We start from the raw sequence: 25377 nt of genomic DNA, 5'->3' as shown, positions 1-25377 counted from the left end.
CTACCCAAAAGAGGCAAGCTGAGTTGGAACCATTAGGTGCATGCCATGAGGGATAGGGAGAGAGAAATAACCCAGACTGTAGCAGGAAAGGGTGTCACGGTAGACTAACAAACAAAATACTCTTCCTTGTTTGGCGATGGGAGGGCGACACATAAACGGAACAGTGATGGTCGGCCAGTACACCCAGACCAGACAAGACAAAGGGAGTTAAGGGCTAAAACAGTAAAATCGGGTCACGACAGGCACTATAAAAGGAGGGTCTTGCTGTGAACAGAAAAAGGGGGAGGAACAACGGGAACTTTGACTAAGAAATAGAAAACTTAAAAGAAATAACAAAGAAAACGAAGTGAGAAGAAAGAAAGAAATAGGCAGAATTAGAAAGGTGGGCATGCACCAGTAGATTAGTCCCTTCTCTCCCTCATAAAATCTGGCCCTCTGTAAGAAAACTCGAGAGTACCTACGCAAAAAACCACTCAGACCTGTTTCCCTCAGGGCGGTTAACCTCTACGGTAGGACTCTTTCCTGAGAGATTGACTGCTTTGAGGAGGAACGTTCTCCCCTTTGTGGTTCTGCTCCTGCGGATTGGATTTCCGGTCGATTTCCCCTAATATTCCAACTAACCCATGCTTGTTAACATTTGATGTTCGCTGTTATGCCTTTTTCTCTTCCGTAAAAAAGAAAACAAATAGTATTGTTGTTGTAATTGATTTTAAGGGCTATTTGGTCAATTCCCCATTAAAGTGGCTAGGTATTTTCTGTTTATTTTATTATTATTATGTCTGCCTGCCACGATTTGTCTGAAACAGTTTCGCCTGCCATAAACACGTCCCTGGCAGATTTGGCCTAGTTTGCGCACAAGCCGAACCAACTTAAGCTGAAGCTAGGCCAGTCCTGACTCTCTTATCTAGAAAACTTGGGCTTAGTGCAGCAAGAGGCAGCCCAACACCACTAACACAATCCACCCCCTTTATAATAATTATATATTTAGTACGGAGTATTTACATAAACAAACACAATCATAATAAATACAGAATTATAATTTCATATTTCATATTTATACCAAACAGAAAGAGAGATAAGATTCTGTCTTGTTTTTAGATAAAATAATATTTTATTGAACTTCCAAATATAGAGAATTCTCAAAACTCAAACCTGGCAAGGGATTGTGGCGAGCACATTTACCAATTGCATAGGTAAATGCATCATTTGGAGGAGAAATCATAGCCAATCCATAATACTTACAAATAGTATATATATATATATATATATATATACTGTAACTGCACTGCTATTGCCACAACCCAGAATAGTCTCTCTGTCTCTATTAACATATAAACTATAACATGGCGAGGATTTGTTTTACATTGGTTATCTTAGCATTAGCTTTGCTGGTTTCACAAGTTGAGTCACAAACCTGTACATCACAAACCTTCGAAGAATGTGTACGCAAATTGCACTGATCTTCCATACCTAAATGCCTATCTTCGCTGGACATACAACTCTACAGACTCCACATTGGCCATTGCCTTCATAGCCCCACCACCAAACCCAGAGGGTTGGGTTTCGTGGTGTATAAACCCAGAAAGTCCCACTATGATTTCATCACAGGCCTTAATTAGCCTTCAAAAACAACGACAACATAACCATCAACACCTACGACGTATCGTCTTATAACCCAGCGGAATGGGGGACCAAGCTGTTGTATGACGTTTGGGACTTGAGCGCTGAGGAATCCAATAGGAACATCATAATCTTCGCGAAATGGAAGTTCCCAGAGAAGATTGAGAAGGTAATGTTTACTTTGAACCAAAAAGACCAAGCTTAATAAAAAAAACTAGATTGTATCCTAACTATATTATATATAATAATTGGTTTTTACTGAAACAGGTGAACCATGTTTGGCAAGTTGGTCCGGGAATCGTAGAAGGGTTGCCACTTAAACACGCCATGAATCCATAGAATCAAGATTCCAAAGGGATACTTAAGTTGGTGGGGATATAGGGTGGTGCCTTCTCCTGAACATGCTGGTAAAAAAATGTGGGAGTACAAGAATTGGAGGGGAGAATTGGTGAGATTCTAAGGAATTTGATTGCTTTCTGAGTTCAATTTGGTGTTTGATCAAGATGTGTACTGGAATAAATATTCAATGTCACTGAGAAGCAGTAAATATGTAATGTGTTGATGACTATTGAACTAGAGTACATCGATTATTAAAAGAAATGCTAAGTAACAGCTAAATCAATGGAAAACACATGACTACCAGATAACTAAAAGTTAAATCATTAACGATCTATCTTTTTTTTTTAGAAACAAACTAACTGCTAAAACATACACACACTTTCATTACTCTCTCTCACCAACTTAATCTAAATTACTGCTATAAAAATTACAATCTATCCAATAACTTGGATTAATGCCTTTAAAAATGAGTCCCGCTTTAAGAAATGTCTTGATGACTATTGAACTAGACTACGTCGATTGTTAAAAGAAATGCCAAGTGACAACTAAATCAATGAAAAACACATGACTACCAGATAACTACAAGTTAAATGATTTACGAGTTAACGACTCTAATAATGTATATACAAAATTACAATTTTTTTTTTTTTTTTTGAGGAAAAACAAACTAATTGCTAAATACATACACATTTTCATTGCACTCTCTGACCAAGTTCAAACACATTACTTAACTCAAAGTACCGCTACAAAAATTTCAATCTATCTAATAACTTGGATTAATGCCTTAAGAAATGATTCCTGCTTTAAGAAATGTCTTGAATGTTTTAACCAAAAAAAAAAATGCCTTGAATGTGTCATGCTTTAAGAAATGAGTAAACTATCTATACTTGAGGCCTCGGCTATTACCAACAGTTGCTCTTACCATGTGATACTTCATCTTTGATTCCTTATGACACTTGTTATTAAGTTACAAGCAGCTATTGTGTGTTTCAGTTAGCTCAACTGATAAAGTCTCTGATGGTTGTAAAAGAGATCTGGGGTTCAATCTCCGCCTATACCAAATACTGATTGATGTCTTGGTTTGATAATAAAGAGTGGACGTCATAGATTGAAACTCTCTAAAAAAGTTACAAGCTGCTATTTAACATATCTAGTAACTATAGTGATTCTCAAGCTTCAGTTATAACGTTTTGTAACTATAGTGATCCTCAAGCTTCAGTCATAACATCGAATATTAATATCACCGCCTCACCCCCATATGTTAAATATTTTTGTGCTTAATTATACGTGTTGTTTCCCTATGGCACCACATGTACGGATGTACCCACCTGAGGCTTCTTTTTGATACCTAATATAGCATTGCTAATTATTCCCTCATGTGATTGGCATAAGCCTTTGGTCAATCATATGTTTGTGCCATCGAAATTAATGGAACACAATTTATGTTAGCTTCACCATATTGTGGAATTTCAAATATAAGCCAAATTACTCACTTTACGCTATGTTAGATATTTCCCTTCTCCTTCTCGTTCCAAACATTTACGCTATATTTTGGATATAGCTCGATTAATTTAGGTAGCTTGTTAAATATTATTACATAAGTGATGAATAAATCAGTTATTGGTTGAATGCATTCAAAATCTATGATGAATATATATACTCCTTACATATGCTTATCTATAATTTTTTATAAATTTTATTAAGTGTTTGTGTATCTTATATAATAAGATATACGATAATAAAAAATCAATATACGATACGATTCACGTTTTGACAAGTATAATCTTCACTTTATTAAACTTAGGTTGCCTTATAATTCATTATCAATGATCTTGCATCTTTTAAGGCTTGATTGAAATTTGATTAATTAAAATAGAATTAACTTGACTTTTATGTTGCCATTTAAGTTCAAATTAATTACCTTAATTACATTAAAACTTGTCAAAATACTTTCCTTATGTTTGAATAGTCAAATAATTTCCAAAAGAAATTGAATGCTAATTGACTATTGATTTCGAGTATTTTAGAAAGTAATTATCCTTTATGAGTTGAAAGATTTTCCTTAATTATTTGTAATTCTTTTAATTGCCTTGTAGGGTTCAAATCAAAATTAAAGAGTGGAGAATATGCCTTAGGGTTTTAGGTTCAAAAGAAGACAGAAATGAAAGATCTTTTTGAATGTTTTGGATTTTATTACATATGAATATGATGCAAAAAGGAAACAAAAAAGATAGCAAATATACACTCAAAGCAAATAAAGTAGTTAAGGAAAGATAATAAAACATGACATTAAAAGAAAATGAAACAGAAAAGGAAGGAAATCTAGTTTCTACCTAGATTGTGTACACCATAAGAAAATGTGCATACACATCCTTCTATCGGCATACGCATCTTGGCTTCAACCTTCAAGTAGATTCCTAGATAACAGACCAAAACATGAATCCTAATCGCATAAAAAGATGTGTATGAAGAGAAGATAATGCATTGATGCGTACGCACTTAATCTAATGTGTACGCATCCTAATTAAGGTAGTTCTAGGTTTTGACAGACTAATAGAAAAACAATGAAAATAAAACAAAAATGGTACAAAAACAACATATTAAAACATTAAAATGATGTAAAAGTACCAAATAAATAGGAATTTAGGAGGAGAATATGTATCATGGGAAAGATCCACATCTTCTCCTAGTAGCACTTACAATATTGTTGACAACAAGCCCTTTGGCTGAAACAAGCTGTTGTAACTGTGTGTGTGGAGCGAAACGACTTGGCTAGGGTTTTTTGAATGGTTGTAGGTGGTTTGATAACAATTTTGAATGCAACGCCAACTAAAAGTTTAGAACCTTAGTGAGTAGAAGATTATCTTTAAACCAAAGAATGGATAAAGATCAATCCAATGATCACTATATAGTCAAGTTGAAGGTCTAGGGTTTGGTGGGATGTTTGGGCAGCCAGTTGCAGTAACATCTCACCAAAATGGAAATTTAGTGATTTAAGGCTTCTGTCCAGAAGGTGCGTGTGCCATAAATTGGCTGCATACATATTATATACCAAGTGTACGCACCTTTTAAACCCTCAACAAATAAGGTCAGAAATTGGCTCTTGGGCTTGGGCTTGGGCTTGGGTTTGAATTGTATTGGGCCACTTTTGGGTTTATTTGCTTATTGAGCTCTACGCACAATACTGATCATTTTGGTGGCCGATAATTTTAATATCATTAGGACAAAGGGGTTCAGGTATAGGTCGGAACAAAATGAGGTGTTTACAGTATGGGAATGAGATCAAAATGATAGTTTTATGTGATGATGGCATCCACAAGAGGTTGGAACCTAACCTATGATGACATCATCTTAGAGTTTGTATTAAGAAAAAATCTTAATTTACATTGTACTAGCAATATAAACTTATATTTTAGACACACAAAAAGTGTAAAATGTTGTACAAATTTTTTATATACACTGTAAACCCTATAAAAGTCTTTGTATTAAATGTAAATTTTGGGTAGAGGAGCCTTATACAGTGAATAAAGTATGAGAGGTTGATAGGCTTTATTTCAATTAAGCCACATTGCCTTATTGAAAAGATTAAAATCTTTTAGTTAATAAATCTGAAAATTTAGACAATCATAATATGTCATGTGGTAAAAATACATGCTATGTTCAAATTGAACTTTTTTTGGGGGGGGGGGGATAATTTGATATTTATAATAAGGGAGAAGAGTTTTGAACCCTACAAGACTCTTAGCAATCATATAAATAATAAAATAATGATGTAGGAAAAGAGAAAACAAAGACAAAATAATGAATGCAATTTGGTATGTCAGTATGCTTTTATAGCAAAAAACCTCAAATGACAACCCTTTGTTATATTAATTTGTGTCTTACATTAAATCTATATAAATACATTAACTTTAGTATGATAATCCCAAAATACATGGTAGTTTATTGTATTCTACAAAGCCATGGTCTACACCACCCATTGGTATAGTTTTTTATAATCAAATAAAATATTTGGAGTTTGAACCTCGCATATAAAAAATAAATAAAAACAATTAATTTCTTGGCTTAATGATAAAGAGCACTTGTCATTGAGCAAATGCTATAACTTGAAATTTTATCATATTTATTATTAAAAAAAAATGATCTATACAAAACTTTGATTATTATTATTATTTTTTTTTAAAAGATGTCATCTTTAATGCAAAATCCGAATCCGTATAGGTTATTTTAAAGAATCTCAAAAAAAATTAATAATAGTTAATATAAAGTTTTGTATGCTATTTTCAAGGAAATTATTAGAGGTACACAAAAATTCCCCTCTCACATTTGTATTGCAGTGAAACCCAAGTGATGTGAAAACTTGTGAGAGGGGGAGTGGAAAATTGGGTGGAAGTTTTTGGTGACTAGCATTAGTTTAATTAATATAAACTTAAAATACAGTGTCACATATTTTTTAAGTTCTCATAATTTTACATGCCAATATTCTTTATTTATATATATAAAATCATAATAAACATTTATTAATAACAATTATAATTTTATATCTTAGATTTACATACAAAACTGAAGTGAGATCAGATTTACAGATAAAATAACATTTTATTGGACTTCCTAATATAAAGAAAAACGTGTTAGACATTTGTCATCCACACTACCTATTTATATATTCTTCTAAATACAGAGGATTCTCAAAACTCAAACTCGGCAAGGAAACCTGGCCAGCACAGTTTCCAAATACATAGAAAAATGCATCATTTGAGGTAGAAATCGAGGTAGAAATCATAGCCAATCTAAAATACTTATATATATACTACATAAAATTATAAATTTATATTCCTCCAAAGTAGCTTGCCCTTGCCACTCTCCAGTAGAGTATCTTCAAAACCTTAGTATAACATGGCAAGGCTTTGTTTTACATTGGTGATCTTAGCATTGGCTTTACTGGTTTCACAAAGTAATCAGTCACTAACCTGCACATCACAAAAATACATAAACAAGAATGTGTACACAAACTGCACTGATCTTTCATACCTAAATGCCTACCTTCACTGGACATACAACACTACCAATTCCACATTGTCCATTGCTTTCACAGCCCCACCATCAAAGCCAGAGGGTTGGGTTTCATGGTCCATAAATCCAGTAAAGCCCTCCATGATTTCAGCCCAGGCCTTATTAGCCTTCAAACACAAAGACAACATAACCATCAACACCTACAACGTAACTTCTTATGCCGACGCAACTAAGTGGGGGACCAAGCTGTCATACGAGGTTTGGGACTTGAGCGCCGAGGAAAGCAATGGAAACATCACAATTTTCGGGAAATGGAAGCTCCCAGAGAAGACTAAGATGGTAATGTTTAATCCGATTCAATTTACTTCGAATTAGTTTAGCTCCAATTAAAGATACCAAACTTGATAAAAACTTAGGAAGTGCAGATACTTCATTAGAGTATCATATCCAATGTCATACCAATAGTACCATATTATAATTTTTCAGAAATTGCTCGTATATTTGTGTTGTACCTATACCTGTGTTCATGTTTGTGCTACCTAGATTGTAACCTAACATGATCTTATCTAGGTCATTTTGAACCAAAATTAGTAAATTTAAAATGGATATTTGATTTTAAATTAAACTACAATTAGAATCTAATTTGGATTTGATTTAGATTCTGATTTTGTGATTCGGCTTTAATATATTATTTATAATTGGTTTTTGATCAAACAGGTGAACCAAATTTGGCAAGTTGGTCCAGGCATAACCGATAAAGGATTGCCGCTTCCCCACGACAAGAATCTAGATAATTTGAATGCCAGAGGGATGCTTCAGTTGTTGGGGACACAGAGTGTTGCTAGTCCTACTCCTTCTCCTTCTCCTGCTGGTCTTGTGCCTGGTGCTCCTGCACCAGCTGGTAAAAAGAAAAGTGCGAGCACAAGAATTGGAGGGAGAATCAGTGTTGGTTTTTACATGGGGTTGGTTGTGATTCTTGGGAGTTTGATTGTTTTGGAGATTTGATTTGTTTGGGGTTTTAGGGGGGGGGGGGGGGGGGGGTGGGTTTGGATTTGGTGTTTCATCAAGATGTGTACTTGGTAGATGAAATATTCAATGTCAATAAGAAGCAGTAGCAACGTAGTAGTTGTTATTTATTTATTTATTAATAAATATAGGCATATAGCAGATACTTAAATGATTATTGTTATAAATCCTTATGAGTTACTACATCACAATTGATTTTAGCGCAATGTCATGTACACAAATAATTTATAACATTTTTTACAATAAATAAGTCAGCAAGCTTTTATTAGTCTTCATTTAAACTCAGTGTCAACTATTTGACTAAACTCTTTTATCTAACACTAAAGTCAGTCGATTTTGTGTATATAGACTTTTGTGTATGGTTCCAATTGCTGAGCTTGATAGCCACTACATCCGGATTCATTTATTTACATTCATGCATGATCTTGTTTTGATGAGACATAATAGACCAGGATATGGTAGCGAAAGCTTTAAATGCGTCTCGATCTAATTTTATACACAGTTCCCGCAATAATGCCACGAAGTCACCCCGATCTATAATACTCCCTCCGTCCCATTTTGTTTGTCCTCTATTCTATTTTGGGATGTCCCAAAATATTGTCCTGTTTCTAAAAATAAAAGTTATTAATTTACTAATGTTCCTATTATACCCCTAAGCCTCATTAAGAATAACTCTTTTTTTAAAAAAAAACTGATAAATTTATTTAAGGGTAATTTTGTAAACTTATACATTTTTATAAGGTAGACAAGACAATAAATGATGTTCCCTTAAAATGTTTGACTTTTTAAACAGGACAAACAAAATGGGACGGAGGGAGTAGCTTTTTTCTGCAACATTTTAGCTTTATTAAATGGTATGGGAATGTATTCGCCCCAAAAATAAAAAATAAATAAACGGTATGGGAATTGGATCAAGAGATGATGTCAGTTTTGCGTGATGATGACGTCCAGGCTAACCTAAGCTGACATCATCTTAGAGATTGTATTAAATTTTATTTTTATTTATTTTTTATTTTTATTTTATTTTTTTTTTTTTTTTTTTTTTTTCTGGTAGAAGAGTATTATAAAGTATAAACTGCATAGAGCATGAGAGCATGACTGGCTGTATTTCAATAAAACCAATTTGTCTTGTAGGGGTCTGCATGGGTCGGGTTGGGTTGGGTTGAGATGATTTTTTGATCCAACCTATCATGGTGGGTCAAAAAAAATTCAACCCAATCCAACCCATCACATAAGTCCAACCCAACCTACATGGGTCGGGTTGAACCCATGGGTTTGACAAATTTTAATTATTATTATTATTAAATTGAGTAGAAAAAAAATATTAATATATTAAAAAAACCTAAAGATTAGTATCAATGTAACTCCTTAAAGGCAAACAACAGTAATGACTAAACAACAATAATAATTTATTAAGATTTGTGTGAACTAATTGGCTTTTATATAGGATAGGAAGAACTAGTTATTTAAAATTTTTTATTAATTATTGTGGGGGCCAATTCATTAGGAAGTTTTATTAAAAGCAGTATTAACTAGGCCCCTGACCCTGTCCGAGGACGTTAGACCATCCGAGGATGCCCAAATAAGGCTATGAAGGGAATAAAGTTAAGAAAGGAATAGAGATAATGTGAGATGGGTCCAATAAGCGTCCAAAGACAAAAATCTCCTTGGCAACATGTGTCCGAGGTAAATCTGAGTGTCATACCGTCACAAACTTACTTTAAAGTTACACCATAACTAAGGGTTGGGCATTGGACCAGAGATAAGAAAAGAAAGGTAGACAAATATCTTCAAAAGCTGCTACCTCCACATTAAATGTCTTTCAACCAACTTTCTGGCCGCATTAATGAGGAAATGATGTCTGAACAATGATCAAGCAGCCTTACAGCCACTGGTTGATGGTTCTAGGAGATGTTAGATGGGACAGGAAAGAGTCCTCCAAATCTAACCTACACGTGTGTGGTAAGGATGATACGAATGTTGCAATATATAACCTGGAAGAACGCACTGAAAGGGAGGATTTGGATCTTCTATACAATTAAGGTCTTGAAGAAAATCATATAAAACAAAGAGCTTAGTTTGTTCTGAGGATAAATTTAATAATCATATTCGTATCAAACCAACTTGAATCGTTAAGTCTGATCGTCTTTCTTCTGGAATAAATCTAGTTCTTCTATCCACGCTCTATAAATTCATTGTTTGGGCCGTTAGAGTTTGAGTCCAATCCGGTTTTGAGATCAATACAATTTCAGTCCCTACAATTATATATATATATATATATATATATATATATATTAAATTAGTATTAGTAGGAGGAACTGAGGAAATGCTGCTCTACAGCTGGTTTTTTTTTTTAAAAAAAATTATTAAATATATAATATATATTAAATACGGGTGGGTCGGGTCGGGTTTGGTGGGTTTGTAATTTTATGACCCAAACCCAACCCGGCCCACTATAAAAAAAAAAAAAAATTGTAACCCAACCCAACCCACCAAGCCTTAAAAACCGACCCAACCGGTCGAGTTGGGTTTGGCGGGTCGGTGAGTTTTCTGCACACCCCTATTGCCTTGTTTCACTAAACTCGTCACGTGCACTTTATGCGTACAATAATGCTCTTTTTTTTTTTTTTGATTTAATGTTATAATGCTTAAAAGTTATATATAAATAATTGTGTGTATTTTTTTTTTTTTTTTTTTAAAGAAGGAGGTAATAATGTTTAAAAATGAGATAGAGAACCGTAAGAAGTTGAAACCCAATAGGACATTTGAATTTATTGATTGGAATAAGAATTGTAATAAGTAAAAATATTTGAGATTTGAACAAAAGAAATATGATATACGTTAGTGTGGTTGGATGAGGATTTGTGATAACTAAATAGAATTTGGATAACACAAATTTTGGAATGTTTTAAAGAATTTAAAATATATATATATATATATATATATATATATATATATATATATATATATATAAATATAGCAATTTCGAAATAAGAATGAGTAGTTTTTACGAAAGGTAATGGATTTTTTTTTAAGTGATTTTGTTTTTATTTTATAAAGATAATTGAAGTATTTGAATTCAAATAAATAACAAATACAGATAGGAATCAAAATTTTGAATACAAATTGGTAGTGAGAATAGCGATTTTTTTCCCTTTTGTAGGTGAGATAATATTACTGTTTTAACATTTTTTTTTTTTGTAGGAAAAAAAATTAAATTAAAGTGTATGTTATTTCAGAATTTGTATGAGGATATTTTGGTACTCCAAAAATTAAAGACGAAACAGAGGAATCCTCTTATTAATAGTATAGAAAATGATTAAACAAAATTTACCCCAAAAAAACATTGTAGGGTCACGTTTTTCAGGCCTTAGTCTAAGATGCGTGGGACCTTAAACTAGTGAGCCCGGTATAATGAATTTGTAGAGAGTGGGCCAAAGAGCTAGGTTTTAGGGTATAGACAACGGTCATCACGGTGTTCTTTACGGTCAAGTTGAGACGAACTGGGTTCATCTGAGTGGATTGGTCCTCGGCACAACCTGGGGAGCCTTTTTTGGTGCCTTTGGTGTGTTGGGGGTCTTCGCACCCCGCCCCTTCTGTCTCTCTTTACTCCCTTTTTATAGTAGTTTTCTTTTTCTTGAATGGAGTTCCTGGGGTAGGTATTTGTCCTATCAGCCATTCCCTCCAGTTGTTGGGAGTGGTTGTAAGGACAGAGAAGTATGGCTGTGTCAGGCACAAGGCACTGAATGCAATAATGGCAGTCCTTCCCTTAGACACTTCCGTTTTCTCCGTTGTCCTTTTCTGCTTTAGTACTTTTCCTGTTTTGTAGAACGATATGGAGTGTCACTACCAGTGGTAGGTTGCTTCTTTTATCCTCGACTATATCCATGCTGAGGAGGATTCTCCCCATGGCCGAGGAGGGATTTTTCCTTGGGTTGGGCCCCTGGCCCAATGTAGACATTGACATGGGCCTATTGGTCTCTTACCCCCCACAAACATGATTAAAATCTTTTAGTTAATAAATCTAAAAATTTAAACAATCATAATATGTCACACGGTAAATTCATGTGCTCTATTCAAATTGAACATTTTTTTTTTTAATTTTATAATTCGATAGTTATAACAAGAGAAAGGAGATTTAAACCTAATGCGCCAACAAGTTACACTATAAAGCTCTTAGCAAACTTATAAATAATAAAAGGGAAAATAACACTCCCCTCATTTGAGGTTTAGGGAAATTACACTCCACCCCAAATTTGAAGGAAAAAAAAATTTTCCCCCTTTGACATCCAATTGACCAAACGTTGTTAAATTAATATTCAAAATGTTATGTACTAACCTGTCTTTTGTTTAATGGCAAGTTTCAAGAATCATCGTCCATTTCAAAATTAAAATTCATTATATTAAAATTTTAGTTGAAGTGTATTTTAAATTATTAAGTATGGCTTTTTTTTTTCTTTTTTTCTTTTTTCAACGGGTTATGGGGAGATTTGCCGTTGCAAGCACTTTGGTGCTAGACAAATTTTGTATTTTTATTCAAAATTTAACAGTTATTTTTTTATTAACCATGGTTAAACTTTTGTAAAGAGATTCTTATAGAAATTTAGAATATTTCGTTACTAATATAAACAAAAGGAGGGGAGTGTTAATTTTTTCAAACCTCAAGGAAGGGAGTGTTTTTTCCATTCATGTTTGGGGTTGGGTCTCATTCCCTCAAACCTCAAGTGAAAGGAGTGTAATTACCCCATAATAAATAATGATGTAGAAAAGAGAAAATAAAGACAAGAATTAATGTAATTTGGTATGTCAGCATGCTTTTATAGCAAAAAAGCTCAAATGACAACTATTTGTTATATTAAATTGTGTCTTACAATAAATCTATCGAAATGCCTTTTTTTTTTTTTTTTTTTAGAAATACATTAGGTTTAGTATGATAATTTTAAATACATAGTATTTTACAAAACTATGGGTCTAAATAGTCAATTGGTATATTCTTTTGTTATCGAATAAAAGATTTAGGGTTTGAATTTCACCTATACCAAAAATTAATTGATATTTTGATCTGATAATAAGGAGTAATAATCATAAATGGACACCATAGGTTGACATTCTATCATATCTATAAAATAAATAAATAAATCATGATCTAAAAATTTATGATAATATTATATTATATCATATTTGATGTGTTACGAATTTATCAAGATATTTTTAATACATTCTAATAGCATAAAATTATTATTTAAAAAAAATTATATATGATTGTTTTCTTTCGTAACTTTAATTAATATTTTTTTTTTCCCGAAAGTTCATGTGCAATGCAAAATCCGAAAACTATATATGTTGACCTGAAAGAATCTCAAATCTTTTTAATAATCGCTAATATAAAGTTTTGTATGTTGTTTTCAAGGAAACTATTGGAGGTAACCAAAAGTTCCATACAATTTTTGCTTCCCCTCTTACATTTGTATTGTATTGAAACCAAGTTTGTTTTTGGCAAAAATTATTTTTGCCAACTTATTTTACTATTTAATTTATTTTTATTACTATTTATTGGTCTCATTGTACTTTTTAATTCTACTTATGGATCTTACTGTACTATTTCAGCTAACTTTTACCTTTATCTACTGTACTTTCAACAAAAAAATTTTAGTTTCAACAAAATAAGCAGATCCCAAAGGAACACCAAGTGTTGTGAAAGCTTGTGGGAGGGGAGTCGAAAATTGGGTGAAATTTTTTGGTGCCTAACACCATTTTATTTATTTATACTTTTTGATAATAATGAGGCCTATTTTCAAATGTTCCGCCGTTGCATTCTGATCTTGAAAATGAATGGCATTTTCTCATAAGTGAGACCCATAATTTCATAATGTTCCTAGGTAGTTGCTAATCTTTAACCTCACATGTCACCACTTTTGTAGCTATTCTTTCTCAATCTATAATTAAGAAAAAAAAAAAAAAAAAAAACCCTTAAAAATAGTGATTTGACAATTTCTTTAATTTATTTCGTTTCTTTCAACAGTGAAGCAGAAAAAGACTAAAAGAAACTAAATCAAAAGATTTCGACCACACTGTCATGAATCTTGCCTCCTAATTTTTTGCCGCGTCATACGGTCATGAATCTTGACTCTAAAGGATCCAAGTTAAAAAATATTTTCTTATCTGCTTATCATATACCTAGAAGATCATAAGAATGTCGGTATCATTGAGTTATCACCTGAATTCTGTATTCTATTTGTGTATATTATCTATCAAATCAGAATTTTTAGGAGTTTTGCCCCCTTAATATGAATTGAACTTGTATGAAATTTAGAATAAGTACAAAAAAAGATCTTAGTTTCTATATTAAAAATATCTTATAAAAGTCTTCCTTAAATCTCTTATTTTTGTAAATCTTGATAAGTATTCACGTTGGTCTTCCAAAATTGAAAAGTAGGGATCTACTTCTCGTAGTTTAATTAATCATTTTTTAAAATATTTACATCAAATTTTCTATTCTTTTTTTTTATTAAAATATTATTTTTTGTTTATATTTTGTTATTTTTCTTTCTTTTCGAAATACCAATTTTTCTTTATTTTAACTACCAAGACACAAAAATAATAAAATAAGAGTTTGGAGAATGTCTTGACATTTCCTATCTTCGCCTTAGGAAGCAAGTAGGGAGCCCAACAAAATATGATGTATAAAGTTGTGATAAATAGGGTATCTCTTTATGTAGACATAACCAATAATAATCTGCCAACAACAACTCACATCAGATTTTTTATATGGAAATCAACAATAATCTGTCAACTCAGTAATTGTGAAATTTGTTATGTTGTGTTTGTAACATCACTAGATGAATTTGTTTGGAGCTATTAAGTTATAATATCTTCTTTTTTAAAAAAAATATGAATTAAATAGGTTATTTTTTAGGAATAAAATTTAAATGGGAATTAAAAATATTTCCCTCTTGAAATATTCACATGATTGACTCCGGATTTTTTTTTTTTTTAAGAAAGATTGACTCAGGAGTTAAAACACAGATTTTAATTATTTTATAATTTTATAATTTCCACAAAATGAAATATCTATAATATTTATAAAAGGATTCTCCTCTATGGACTATATTTTTATGTGATTTAGAAATACCCATAAACCTTAAGTTTAAAAGTGAGAAAACTTGAGAATAACTCGATAAAAATATATCTCAAACTCCATTTAAAATATCTATAAAATAAGATACTCTTTTACTAATCTATGTTTTCAAAACAAACTTATCAAAAAAAAATTTAAAAAAGAAAAATTATACACTAATAAAAAAAAGTTTCATCACACACGTGTGTAATAAGGCTAGTAATTCTATAACTAAATATATTTATTTTTTATTTTTTTATGAATGAAAAGACAAAATCAGTGTAGGATGACTCAAAACTGTTTAGCCCAACAAAAACAAAGTCCAACAACATTTGAAGAGAGCAAAATCCCAACAAAAATGAGATTGCCACATAATTATCATTGCAACACATTCATAAAAGACTCGTGAACCGAAGTGTACTAGAGACCACACCCACTCTACCTGCCCAACTGCCAACCTATAATATGTGCTATTTCCACTTATAACCCACCTACAAATCCCACACTTATTGCAATTACTATAATAAACTTCTGCTGTCTGTTAAGTTTTCCGTGGTTTATTGGCTAAATATAAAATGTCAAATATAATTTTTAGAAACAAAAGGGAAAGGAAAAAAAGAAGCTAATTTTGGTCGGAGTTCAAATTTCTAGAATGGAATTTTATACATATCTACAATTAGATTAGGTTAAAGTTGAATTTCTATCTTGTATAATAAAAAGTAAAGAAGAATTATGACAAAAATGCAAATTTTTTTTTTTTTGCCAAATGGACATAACTTATTTGCCAAATATATGATGAAAAATATAATTTTTGGTAACAAAAAGGAAAAAAGAGTTAGTTTATTTTCAAAAAAGTTAATTCTGTTAAATTCTAAAAAATAAGTATGACAAAAAAGCAAAAGCTTTTTTTTCAAATGGACACCGTTTATTTTCTTAATGAAGTATCAAAATCTAATTTTGTTAGTTTATTTTCAGAAAAAAAATAATTTTGTTAAATTTAAAAATAGAATTAAGACAAAATATTTAAAGCTTGTTGCCAAATGGACATTGCTTTCTGCTAAATATGAGATGAAAAATATAATTTTTTGTTGCTTCTATTTAAAGATGTGACTAAAATATAAAAATTAGCTTTAAAAAAAATTTAGTTTTGTTAAATTTAGACTAAAATAAAATAAAATAAAATAATTGCTTTTTGCCAAACAATTTTCGTTTCTCTACCTTTCTGTTCTATGTTATGGAAAAATATTTTGTATCAAATGATATTATGTTATCCGTATCAAAATCTAATAAATGAAAGACATATGTGCAAAAAAATTACCCACTAACACATATTTTTCATTTGTTAGTAAGTTGTTGTTTTTGCAGAGATGTTTTATACTTATTAAATCTTAATACCTCTGACATGGTATCATTTAATGCTAAATACATTTTTCCCATATCACATCTACCTATGTGTACTCTTGAAGGAGAACGATGCCACCCCTTTTCTTTGCAACAAACTTCACCGTAGATTTCTTTTGCTAAGCTTCACCATAGATTTAACAATAAGTCTCAACGATATATCTTATTAGAGAAAACAAAAAGTCTTATTAATATAATCCTTGTTATAATTTTGTGCACAATTTGTTGTGTGGGTGATTATGATTGATGGACAATTAATTTTACATGAATTTACTATTTTTTTTCATCATTCACAATTGATTACTTTAACAAGTTGATTTTTTTCCCCTTCTAAATTGTCTTTATTTTTAATTAGTAGAACTCACTATCATGTAAGATGAGGACGTACTACTTCATTGTACTCATAGAATAATTTGTGAAAATTTCTTGCTCCTAAGAGACCATTTGTATCTAGCAAAATACTAAAGCTACCAAAAACTGGCACTTCAACAAGACACTAATAGATGAATATTTGAGTTATTTTTGTGATTACTGACACATACGTTTGTAAGACTTATTTACATAGTAAAATTTATAGTACATCTAACTTAACTATTGTATCTATATAAATTAAGATCGCAATTAATAAATCTCTCAATTAGAGAAATAAATATAAAAAATATGAGTAGTGAATATTACTTCTTCTTCACTAATCATAGTAAATATCATTAATCTAATTTCACATAGGTCAAGTAATCCACCTCACCTTTTTTTTTTTTTTAGAAATAATTGCAATATGATGCTAATTCTTTCGTTCAAACTTTTTTTCTTTAAACTCTTGGACACTTTGTACACGGAAAGATGCCAGTTCAGATGCAACTTGATGTAGTAATTAAGTATATAAAATTGGGTATATTCCTAAACTTACTTGGCTTAAATTCCTACTACAATCTATATTGTAAATTCCTATTTGGGATATGGCTATACTTGGAAGTGTACCATATAATTTTCACCATCCATATATTATACCCCCATATCCCCTTGCCCACATTCAGACACAAACGTCTCACAGAGACAGAGACAGAGACACGGCCACACACACGGGCACAGCCTCAGCCTTATTTCTTTCACCAAACGTGGCCGTTAGTTTTTCTCTTTCTCTCTCTCTGTCTGTTCTCACAAACCCTATCAATGGATTCTCATCAATCCTCTGTGATTCTTCTTCTCAGCTTCTGTTCTCTCCTCCTAATCTCACCATCTCATGCCCAAACCTGTACCTCCCAAACCTTCACCAACAACGCTCTCTATTCCAAATGTCTAGACCTCCCTCACCTCTCCTCTTATCTCCATTGGACTCTCAACGCAGCCAATTCATCTCTCTCCATAGCTTTCATGGCTCAGCCTGCAGGCACCAATGGTTGGGTCGCTTGGGCCATAAACCCAACTGCGACTGGCATGCTTGGTGCTCAGGCCCTCATAGCCTTCAAATCCAGTGGTGCTATGACTGTTAAAACCTATAACATAACCTCTTTTGCTTCTATCGCTGAGTCCAAGATTTCCTTTGAGGTTTGGGACCTAAGTGCTGAGGAATCAGGAGGAACTATTACGCTTTTTGCTAAGTTGAAGCTCCCTGGTAACTCTGACATTGTTAACCAGGTTTGGCAGGTGGGGCCATCTGTTACAAATGGTGTACCAGATATACATGCGATGAGTGCAGCCAATAAGGCTTCTTTGTCCACTCTCAATTTGACTGCTGGCCAGACTTCCTCTACCTCTGGTGGACTGGGTTCAAGGACCAAGAATAAAAATGTCAGTTTTCTTATTACCTGTTTGATTTTGTTTCTTATTATGGTTTTATCATTTTGATTGGTTTCTCTTTCCTTTTATTTTTTGTCAGAAATTTGAAATTTGTTTGTGGCTGCGTTTGGGAATTGTGTGATTCATCTGGGTTTGTTTAAAAGTTGGAATATTTGGGTGTAGTTTGTGGGATAAGGTTTTGGGTGTCTAAAAGTTGAAATTTTTTCCTTCTTTTTTTTTTTTTTTTTTCCTTAGGAAAGATGTGTAAAAGATAATGGGTTTTTTAAGGAAAGAAATTATCTTTTATGGTAAAATTCCATTTCTTCACATGATTAGTTCATAAGATCTAATTTTTGTGATTTTTTTTTTCTTCTATAATTCAATAGTTGGGGGTGGGGGATTTGAACGAGGAGATGCCAAGTTGACCCACAAGGCTCTTGGCTTAATTTTTGTGAATTTAGTTCCTCACTTTATCAAAATGAATCAATCTTGTTATTCCATCCAAATCTGTTAGAAAATGAAGTTGTTTAAGTTTAATCCCTTTTATTTTTTTTTTTTCAGTTATTTTTTAGTGAAAAAAGAATGTTTGAACAATTTTTTTTATTAACAAATTGGACGGAAGGACCAGATTGACTAGTTTTGATGAGGATTAAATTGACCCAAATAAAACCTGAAACACTGATTTAATAATTGACTAAATTGACTTTTAACCTTTCTTTAATTTGCAGCGGATGGATGTAGAAAATTTAATTGATTAGTCTTGGATTGATTAAAGCCCTGAAAAATTCAAAACTTCTTGTTTGTTTATAATTCTTGACTGGAACTGGATTTAATATAAAGCTTGGCGTACCATTTGATTGTTTGCTTGTTTAGTTTCTAATTTTTTTTATTCTGTTTGTTGTTTCCATGTGAAAGTAAAGGAAAATGGAGGCATATTTGTGATACGGTACAACAAATTGTTGAATGTTATTTTGTCTTTTTGGGTGTCAGATTCATGGAATACTGAATGTTGTGAGTTGGGGCATTCTGTTTCCTGTTGGAGCTATCATTGCAAGGTACTTGAGGACTTTTGAGTCTGCGGATCCGGCATGGTTCTATCTTCATGCTTTTTGTCAAGTATCTGCTTATGCCATTGGGGTGGCTGGCTGGGCAACTGGTCTTAAGCTTGGAGGTCAGTCACAAGGAATCATATACACGGATCATCGTAACATCGGAATTGCATTGTTTTGTTTCGCCACTGTGCAGGTAATGTTTTTTTGCAAACTTAGTGTTGTTTTTAGGAATCAGGCTGTCTTTTTTATGTATCTTTTGCTATCTTGTAATTAGCTGATTCTGTCACTTGTTGGGTCTTATAAGTATCAAACTGAAACTCTTTTCTGAGTATTGGAGATATAAATATAAAGAGACTTAATGAGGCTTTTGGATGTTGAAAATGTGAAATGCTAAAAAATTTGAAGATAAATTAGAGAAAGTTAATTTTGAATTGGAACTTGGACAATATCCACTTTTTAGGTTGGGGCTCAAAGAATTATCAATGATGTTGGAGTTTTCTGTTAGAAAGATATATGTAATTAAAAATTATTTCTATTTTGATTTTGATCTTTTTTTATTATTGTATCGAATACATTGTGTAGGTTAAGCGTTTAGGGTTGGAAATTTGTTGTGTACAATTGTTTTATTTATTTTTTTGTTTATGCATCTTGTTGGTTGTAAAATGGAGAGCATATATTTGGAAACTTGTGGTGACATTTCTTTTCCTTCTTTTTCTTCTGATGAAAACTCTTTGTTTGGGTTTTACAGATTTTTGCACTGTTCTTAAGACCAAAGAAAGATCACAAGTACCGCTTTTATTGGAATATCTACCACCATGGTATTGGATATACCATTATTATTCTTGGTGTCGTCAATTTGTTCAAGGGTTATGACATTTTGCAGCCTGCAAAGAAATGGAAATCTGCTTATGTTATTGTGCTCATTGTGTTGGGTGCGATTTCCTTGTTGTTGGAAGCAATTACTTGGTTTGTAGTTTTGAGGAGGAAATCCAGCAAGTCCACGAAGCCCCATGACGGATACAACAATGGAGAAGACAGGCAATAGGCACTTTGCTGAGGATTAAACCTGTTGCTGCGGTTCTCCTATACCGGATTCTGAGTTTGTAATATCCTTGTCTCCTTACTTAAGATATCACAAGAGGTTTATCTACATTAGCCCATCTCTGTTCCTTCCCAATTTCTTTTGGCTTGTGTAAAATGGCTTGATTTCTCTAGGATTATTGTTTATTATATACTTAGAGATTGTTCAGACTTTAATTATACGTGTCTATTGTGTCTCAGTGGTTAGGTTGATGAAACTTTCTAGGATGTGTGATTATCGAAAAATTTTCAAAAGAGATTTAATTATTCTTGTTTTCCTATTTGTGGTTTCTTTTTCAGTTATGTATAATCTTATTGCTCTCACTTTCTGTTTAATCCTATCTCTATTAAGTTCCTAGAAAAGGGTCTTGCTTGACCTTTATGCTCTCTAAGATGGAAACAAATCTGTGATTTCATGCAATGTGATGGTGATAACTTTCTAGAGTTGGCAAGTGATGGATTCATTATCTTTTTTTGTATCCAATACCTCTCTTACACAAAATTCAGTTGTGAAATTTTAGTAATGATATTAATCCACCCCAATCCCATCTTGTGCCTTTGAACCTCATACACCAAATGGGTATGTTGCGGCTACTAGCTTCTAGGCTAACCTTATTCTGGTTGTGTCAAAGTTTAAACGGTTGCCAACTTAAGCCTGAATGACAAAAATTGCCAACCACCACATAACTGTCACCCAATTCTGTCTCTGTGAACATTTTAATGTTCTCTTCACTGTTTCAAGATAATCTGACTATCAAGTTGACTCAACTGCCAACTCAAAACAATGTTGAATTGAACCTAATAAATGCTGGAAAAATATGTGGACTAAGATTCTTTTCACTTACGTATCAAAACAAAGGAAGAAAAAGAAGGAAAAGAGAGGGCCACACAAAACTAAAGACAAGGTTAAGACAGCAAGATTAGGTACCACTCATGTCAGGTAATGGACTTTTTAAAGGACCTGGATCTTTAACCATTTACACGCTCAGCCCCACCATTACCAATGCATTTGTTAATATCAGTAGGGATAGACATCTTATTGATAATGACTTCCACAAAGGGACATCTCTTGGTGTTTATATGACTAATCACTTTTGTACAAATATATACCCATACTTTATTCCATGCTCTATACATGATGATGGATGAGGATCAAATATTTGATGTAATTTGTCAACTTGTTGGTAGGAAATTTCTCTAGTTTGTCGGATCTGATTTAGTGTCAAAAGAGAATTGGGTAGATGAGCTTTCTCCTGGAATCCCAATTGGCTAAAGTTAGCACTAAAGTCACACTAAGCTCAATTATAAATTTATAAGCACCAAATATATTCAAATTGGTATTCATTTTTATTTTTATTTTTTGGGGTCCTAAAGAGAGGGTTCCACACTCTATGCATTGATCCTGGTCCCCCCAAACTTGTGCTTCCAATTTCATTATTCTTTCTAACTTTTGTTGCTTTCTCTAACTCATTGCTTTTCTTTATGGGATTCCCATGTGATGGATGGACTAAGCCCTTATTACTTGGAAGGACATCGATGCCTTTCTTTTGCAGTACAGTTGTTAGCTTGTCCTCTCACAAACAAAACGTTATGTAGTAGTATTTAAGGGATAGAAATATTGTTCTTCACACCCTTAATGATGGAGCCTTTTGACTCTCACTGCTCACTATTTTTCTCTGTTACTTTGACCACTAGGTTAAATTGTTTTCACTTTCAAACTAAACGAGAGCCTCAATCATACTTCGAAGGATTGGTTGTGGTTTTCAAACGTCATGAAATTCACGAGAGAATGAATTTAAAACTTTTAACCAGTATTGTGGAGTAAAAAGATTTCACCCTATAATTATCTAATGTGTGTGTGTGATAGAGGGATTAGACACACCCAATGCTCAAAAAACATTGAACACTCATTTTTTTTTTTTTTTAATTAAAGAAAGATCAATCTAAAGATTCTAAACCTTTATATAAGGAGATTCAAACTCCTAATTGACCTTTTGAGTTCAAAAGCATCGGTTAGGAGAGACTTGGAAAGTTACATATACAATATATTGTTGGCCAAAAGCAAAGATAAATACATTTTAACCCCTAAAATAGACAATTGCAATTTACCATGCTCTAGAAGGGTGTTGTTTATATGATTTGAGAGGATGAAAAGTTGGTGGGATTGTCTTAGGTAGGTACTGTTTATCTATGTGGCAGATTAGAGAAAAAGACATGAAACTATGAAAGTATTTGACTGACGGTTTAGCTAAAGGGGTAGTTTTGATTATGACCTCTGACCTTAGCTAGCCCACGGGACACGGCGCTTTATCACTGCAATGAGTGTGTACATTAAAAGCTGAGCATGTGAACCTAATCTACAATGTGTTAGCAATTAGCATATGTAAATGTGTATAGAGGAAGAAAATGATAAAATAGTCTTCTGGTTGCCACTTTCCTCATAGTAGGGCTGAGAGCGTCCCTTCAAAAGTGGACAAAAAAATAAAAAAAATTTGAGTTGAACTAGCATTTCCTGATGTTTCTCACGTTGAATCCTCGTCCAACTATTGAATTAAAAAAAATAAATAAATAAAATAAGAAGATTGATAATGACAAGTAAAAAGAGTAAAAAAGAAGTAAATAAATATTTTAAAAAAATATGAAAAGCACTTTGACACAAATTAATGCATGTTCTACATAACCTAACAAAATGGTAATCCACAAAAAAGAAGTATAGTTTGACTTTTTACAATTTTTTTTAATGAAAATAAAAACTAGGGAAAAGTAAAATATTGAAAAAAATATTGTTCAATCTAGATTATAATCACAATTTTTAATAAAAGAATTATATCAATGATGGTATTCAGCATAACTAAAATGGTTCAAATTGATGAGTTCTCTCTTATGAATTTATATAGTCTTCTTATGTTTAATTCAATGATATCATAAGTGGAAATTATAAATATTTCCCTTTCTGCCTCACTCATTCAACCTTGCTTTGTCTTGAGCAAGTTTTTTCTGTCTTGTATAAGGGACGGAATAGAGACAGGTTTTGCTCGCTCCTCTTAGCCTTGTATGTGTATATATTTTACACATATCTTATTTATAATATTTTTTTATATTTAACATCTAAAAATACACTCACACTCTCTCTCTCTCTCTCTCTCTCTCTCTCTCTCTTATATATTTATATATATATATATATATATATATATATATATATATATATACTGACTTCACTTTATTAAAGATGGCAAAATACTCCAACCCATCCCTACCTCAATCTATCCCACCCCTACCCCGCAGGTTTTACCCAAGTTGTTACAGTAAAATAGTTTTAAAAATCCATTTTTATAGAAAATAAAGCATTTGATTTGGAGTTAGCATTTGAATAATTAATGCACTTTATGTACAAATCATGTGTATGAATAGTAACACAAACAATATAAAGGCCGCCGGGGGGGGGGGGGGGGGGATGAATCATGTGTACTTTACATAATCAATAAACTTTTTTTTTTTTTTTTAAATTTTATGGAATCAGCAAATCTTTTGGTAAACCTACTCGAATGACATTTGATTGTTGTTGTCTTTTAGCTTAACTTGTAAATATTTTATTATTAATTAAAAGATTTGAGAATGATTTTACATACATTGAGGAAGTTTAACCTTTAAAGAAATAGGGAAAAAAAATTATATCCCCTTTACGTAATCCATTAAACAAATTTAATTCTTTTTGGCTAGGATTATTAGTTTTAAAAGGACATATATATATATATATATATATATATATATATATATATATATATGCTTGGTCTGAAATTTAAAGGGCCCCTACTATTTCAATAAAAAAGAAGGTCATTTTCTCTTTTGTTTTATTAACTGGTGCTGACCTTTGATTTTTGTTTCTCAAAAAAAAAAAAAAAAGACCTTTGATTTTTGAAAGGTAAGTTTACAATGGCCCATGTCACTGTGATGCTAGGATGATTTCATTGACAAATTTTTTTCTTTTTTCTTTTTCCACAAAAAAGAAAGATCATTAAAGAGAAGTGGGGTCTGACTTCATTACTGTCACAGATCTCTCAGATTGTGGGCTTGTGGTCCATATTCCTTAATTCTTGCTAAGAACAATAAAGACATGAAAATAATGGTTCTTTTTCCCAAGTCAAGCATTACAAGTAGATGATCAAACTAGTTTTAGCAGTACACATTGCAAAAGATCAATAGCTAAGTATTAGCCCACCACTTTTCATTGCTCTGTGCCTTGAAGGCACTGCCTTCTAAGTGTTGGTTTTGTCTTAGATGTTGATGTATCGTTTAGAAAGCTTCCATAAATAATAATAATAATAAAGCAAGACCCAAAAATTTAAAGACAAATGATAAAATAAATAAATGAGCAAAAACTTGAGGCTATTTAATAAGGACATAAATAGCCGTTAAATCTGTGTATGCTAAAAAAAAATTCCAATACTAACTTACCTATATATTTTAAAGGGTCTAGTTAATGTATGCTTTTAGGGTACACATTAATCATCTATTTTTAAAAAAAAAATTATAAAAAATTAAAAAAGTTATAAAAATAGTGAATCATTTTTTCATAATTTTTTTTTTAAAAAAATAGTTTATTAATGTATGTCTTAAGAGCACACATTAATAAAATCTCTTACCGTTTTTTCTATAGTATACAACTCATAATTTATGATATTACTTTCTTATACAAATTGTTTAGAAAAATGGCAAAGAATTTTTAAATAAGTAGTGATTGATGGATGTAACCAATAATTTTAATTAAAAAAGAAAAAGAGTAGAGGTGAAGCAATCAGCAATGTTAGGGGAAGTGGGGAACAGGTCCCATAACATAAAATGAATAACTTATAAAAAATTATTTGATTAATTTGAAAAGAAATAGAGTTTGAGACGAGTAGGATGCATTTGATTAGGCCTCTTCATTTATAGCGTGTGTGACCCATTGGACCG

The 25377-nt window shown here is 32.1% G+C and overlaps 2 protein-coding genes and 1 pseudogene across 2 annotated transcripts; all 3 read left to right on the top strand.

Annotated features, from left to right (window-relative positions):
- The first annotated feature begins 1343 nt into the window (after positions 1-1343).
- LOC126701169 (cytochrome b561 and DOMON domain-containing protein At3g25290-like) lies at positions 1344-1959 on the top strand (annotated as a pseudogene).
- A 4896-nt stretch (positions 1960-6855) lies between these two features.
- LOC126701167 (auxin-induced in root cultures protein 12-like) lies at positions 6856-7977 on the top strand. The gene is made up of 2 exons (XM_050399289.1): positions 6856-7311; positions 7690-7977. The coding sequence occupies exons 1-2, from the start codon at positions 6856-6858 to the stop codon at positions 7975-7977; spliced, it is 744 nt and encodes a 247-aa protein (XP_050255246.1).
- Positions 7978-17546: 9569 nt separating this feature from the next.
- LOC126698936 (cytochrome b561 and DOMON domain-containing protein At3g25290-like) lies at positions 17547-20705 on the top strand. Its single transcript, XM_050396452.1, has 3 exons — positions 17547-18304; positions 19283-19537; positions 20093-20705. The coding sequence occupies exons 1-3, from the start codon at positions 17687-17689 to the stop codon at positions 20387-20389; spliced, it is 1170 nt and encodes a 389-aa protein (XP_050252409.1). The 5' UTR covers positions 17547-17686; the 3' UTR covers positions 20390-20705.
- The last annotated feature ends 4672 nt before the right edge of the window (positions 20706-25377 follow it).

Source organism: Quercus robur, chromosome 9, assembly GCF_932294415.1.
Source record: "Quercus robur chromosome 9, dhQueRobu3.1, whole genome shotgun sequence".
In the NCBI taxonomy this organism is placed as follows: Eukaryota; Viridiplantae; Streptophyta; class Magnoliopsida; order Fagales; family Fagaceae; genus Quercus; species Quercus robur.
The sequence above is the reverse complement of the archived record's forward strand: the minus strand, read 5'-3'. Positions and strand labels throughout refer to the sequence as shown.

Bases quoted from the DNA above. Each gene is read 5' to 3' on its own strand.
- LOC126701167 (XM_050399289.1), top strand. From the start codon at position 6,856: ATGGCAAGGCTTTGTTTTACATTGGTGATCTTAGCATTGGCTTTACTG. The intron at 7,312-7,689 runs GTAATGTTTAAT...TTGATCAAACAG, and splicing joins TCCCAGAGAAGACTAAGATG to GTGAACCAAATTTGGCAAGT.
- LOC126698936 (XM_050396452.1), top strand. From the start codon at position 17,687: ATGGATTCTCATCAATCCTCTGTGATTCTTCTTCTCAGCTTCTGTTCT. The intron at 18,305-19,282 runs GTCAGTTTTCTT...TTTGGGTGTCAG, and splicing joins CAAGGACCAAGAATAAAAAT to ATTCATGGAATACTGAATGT. The intron at 19,538-20,092 runs GTAATGTTTTTT...TGGGTTTTACAG, and splicing joins TTTGTTTCGCCACTGTGCAG to ATTTTTGCACTGTTCTTAAG.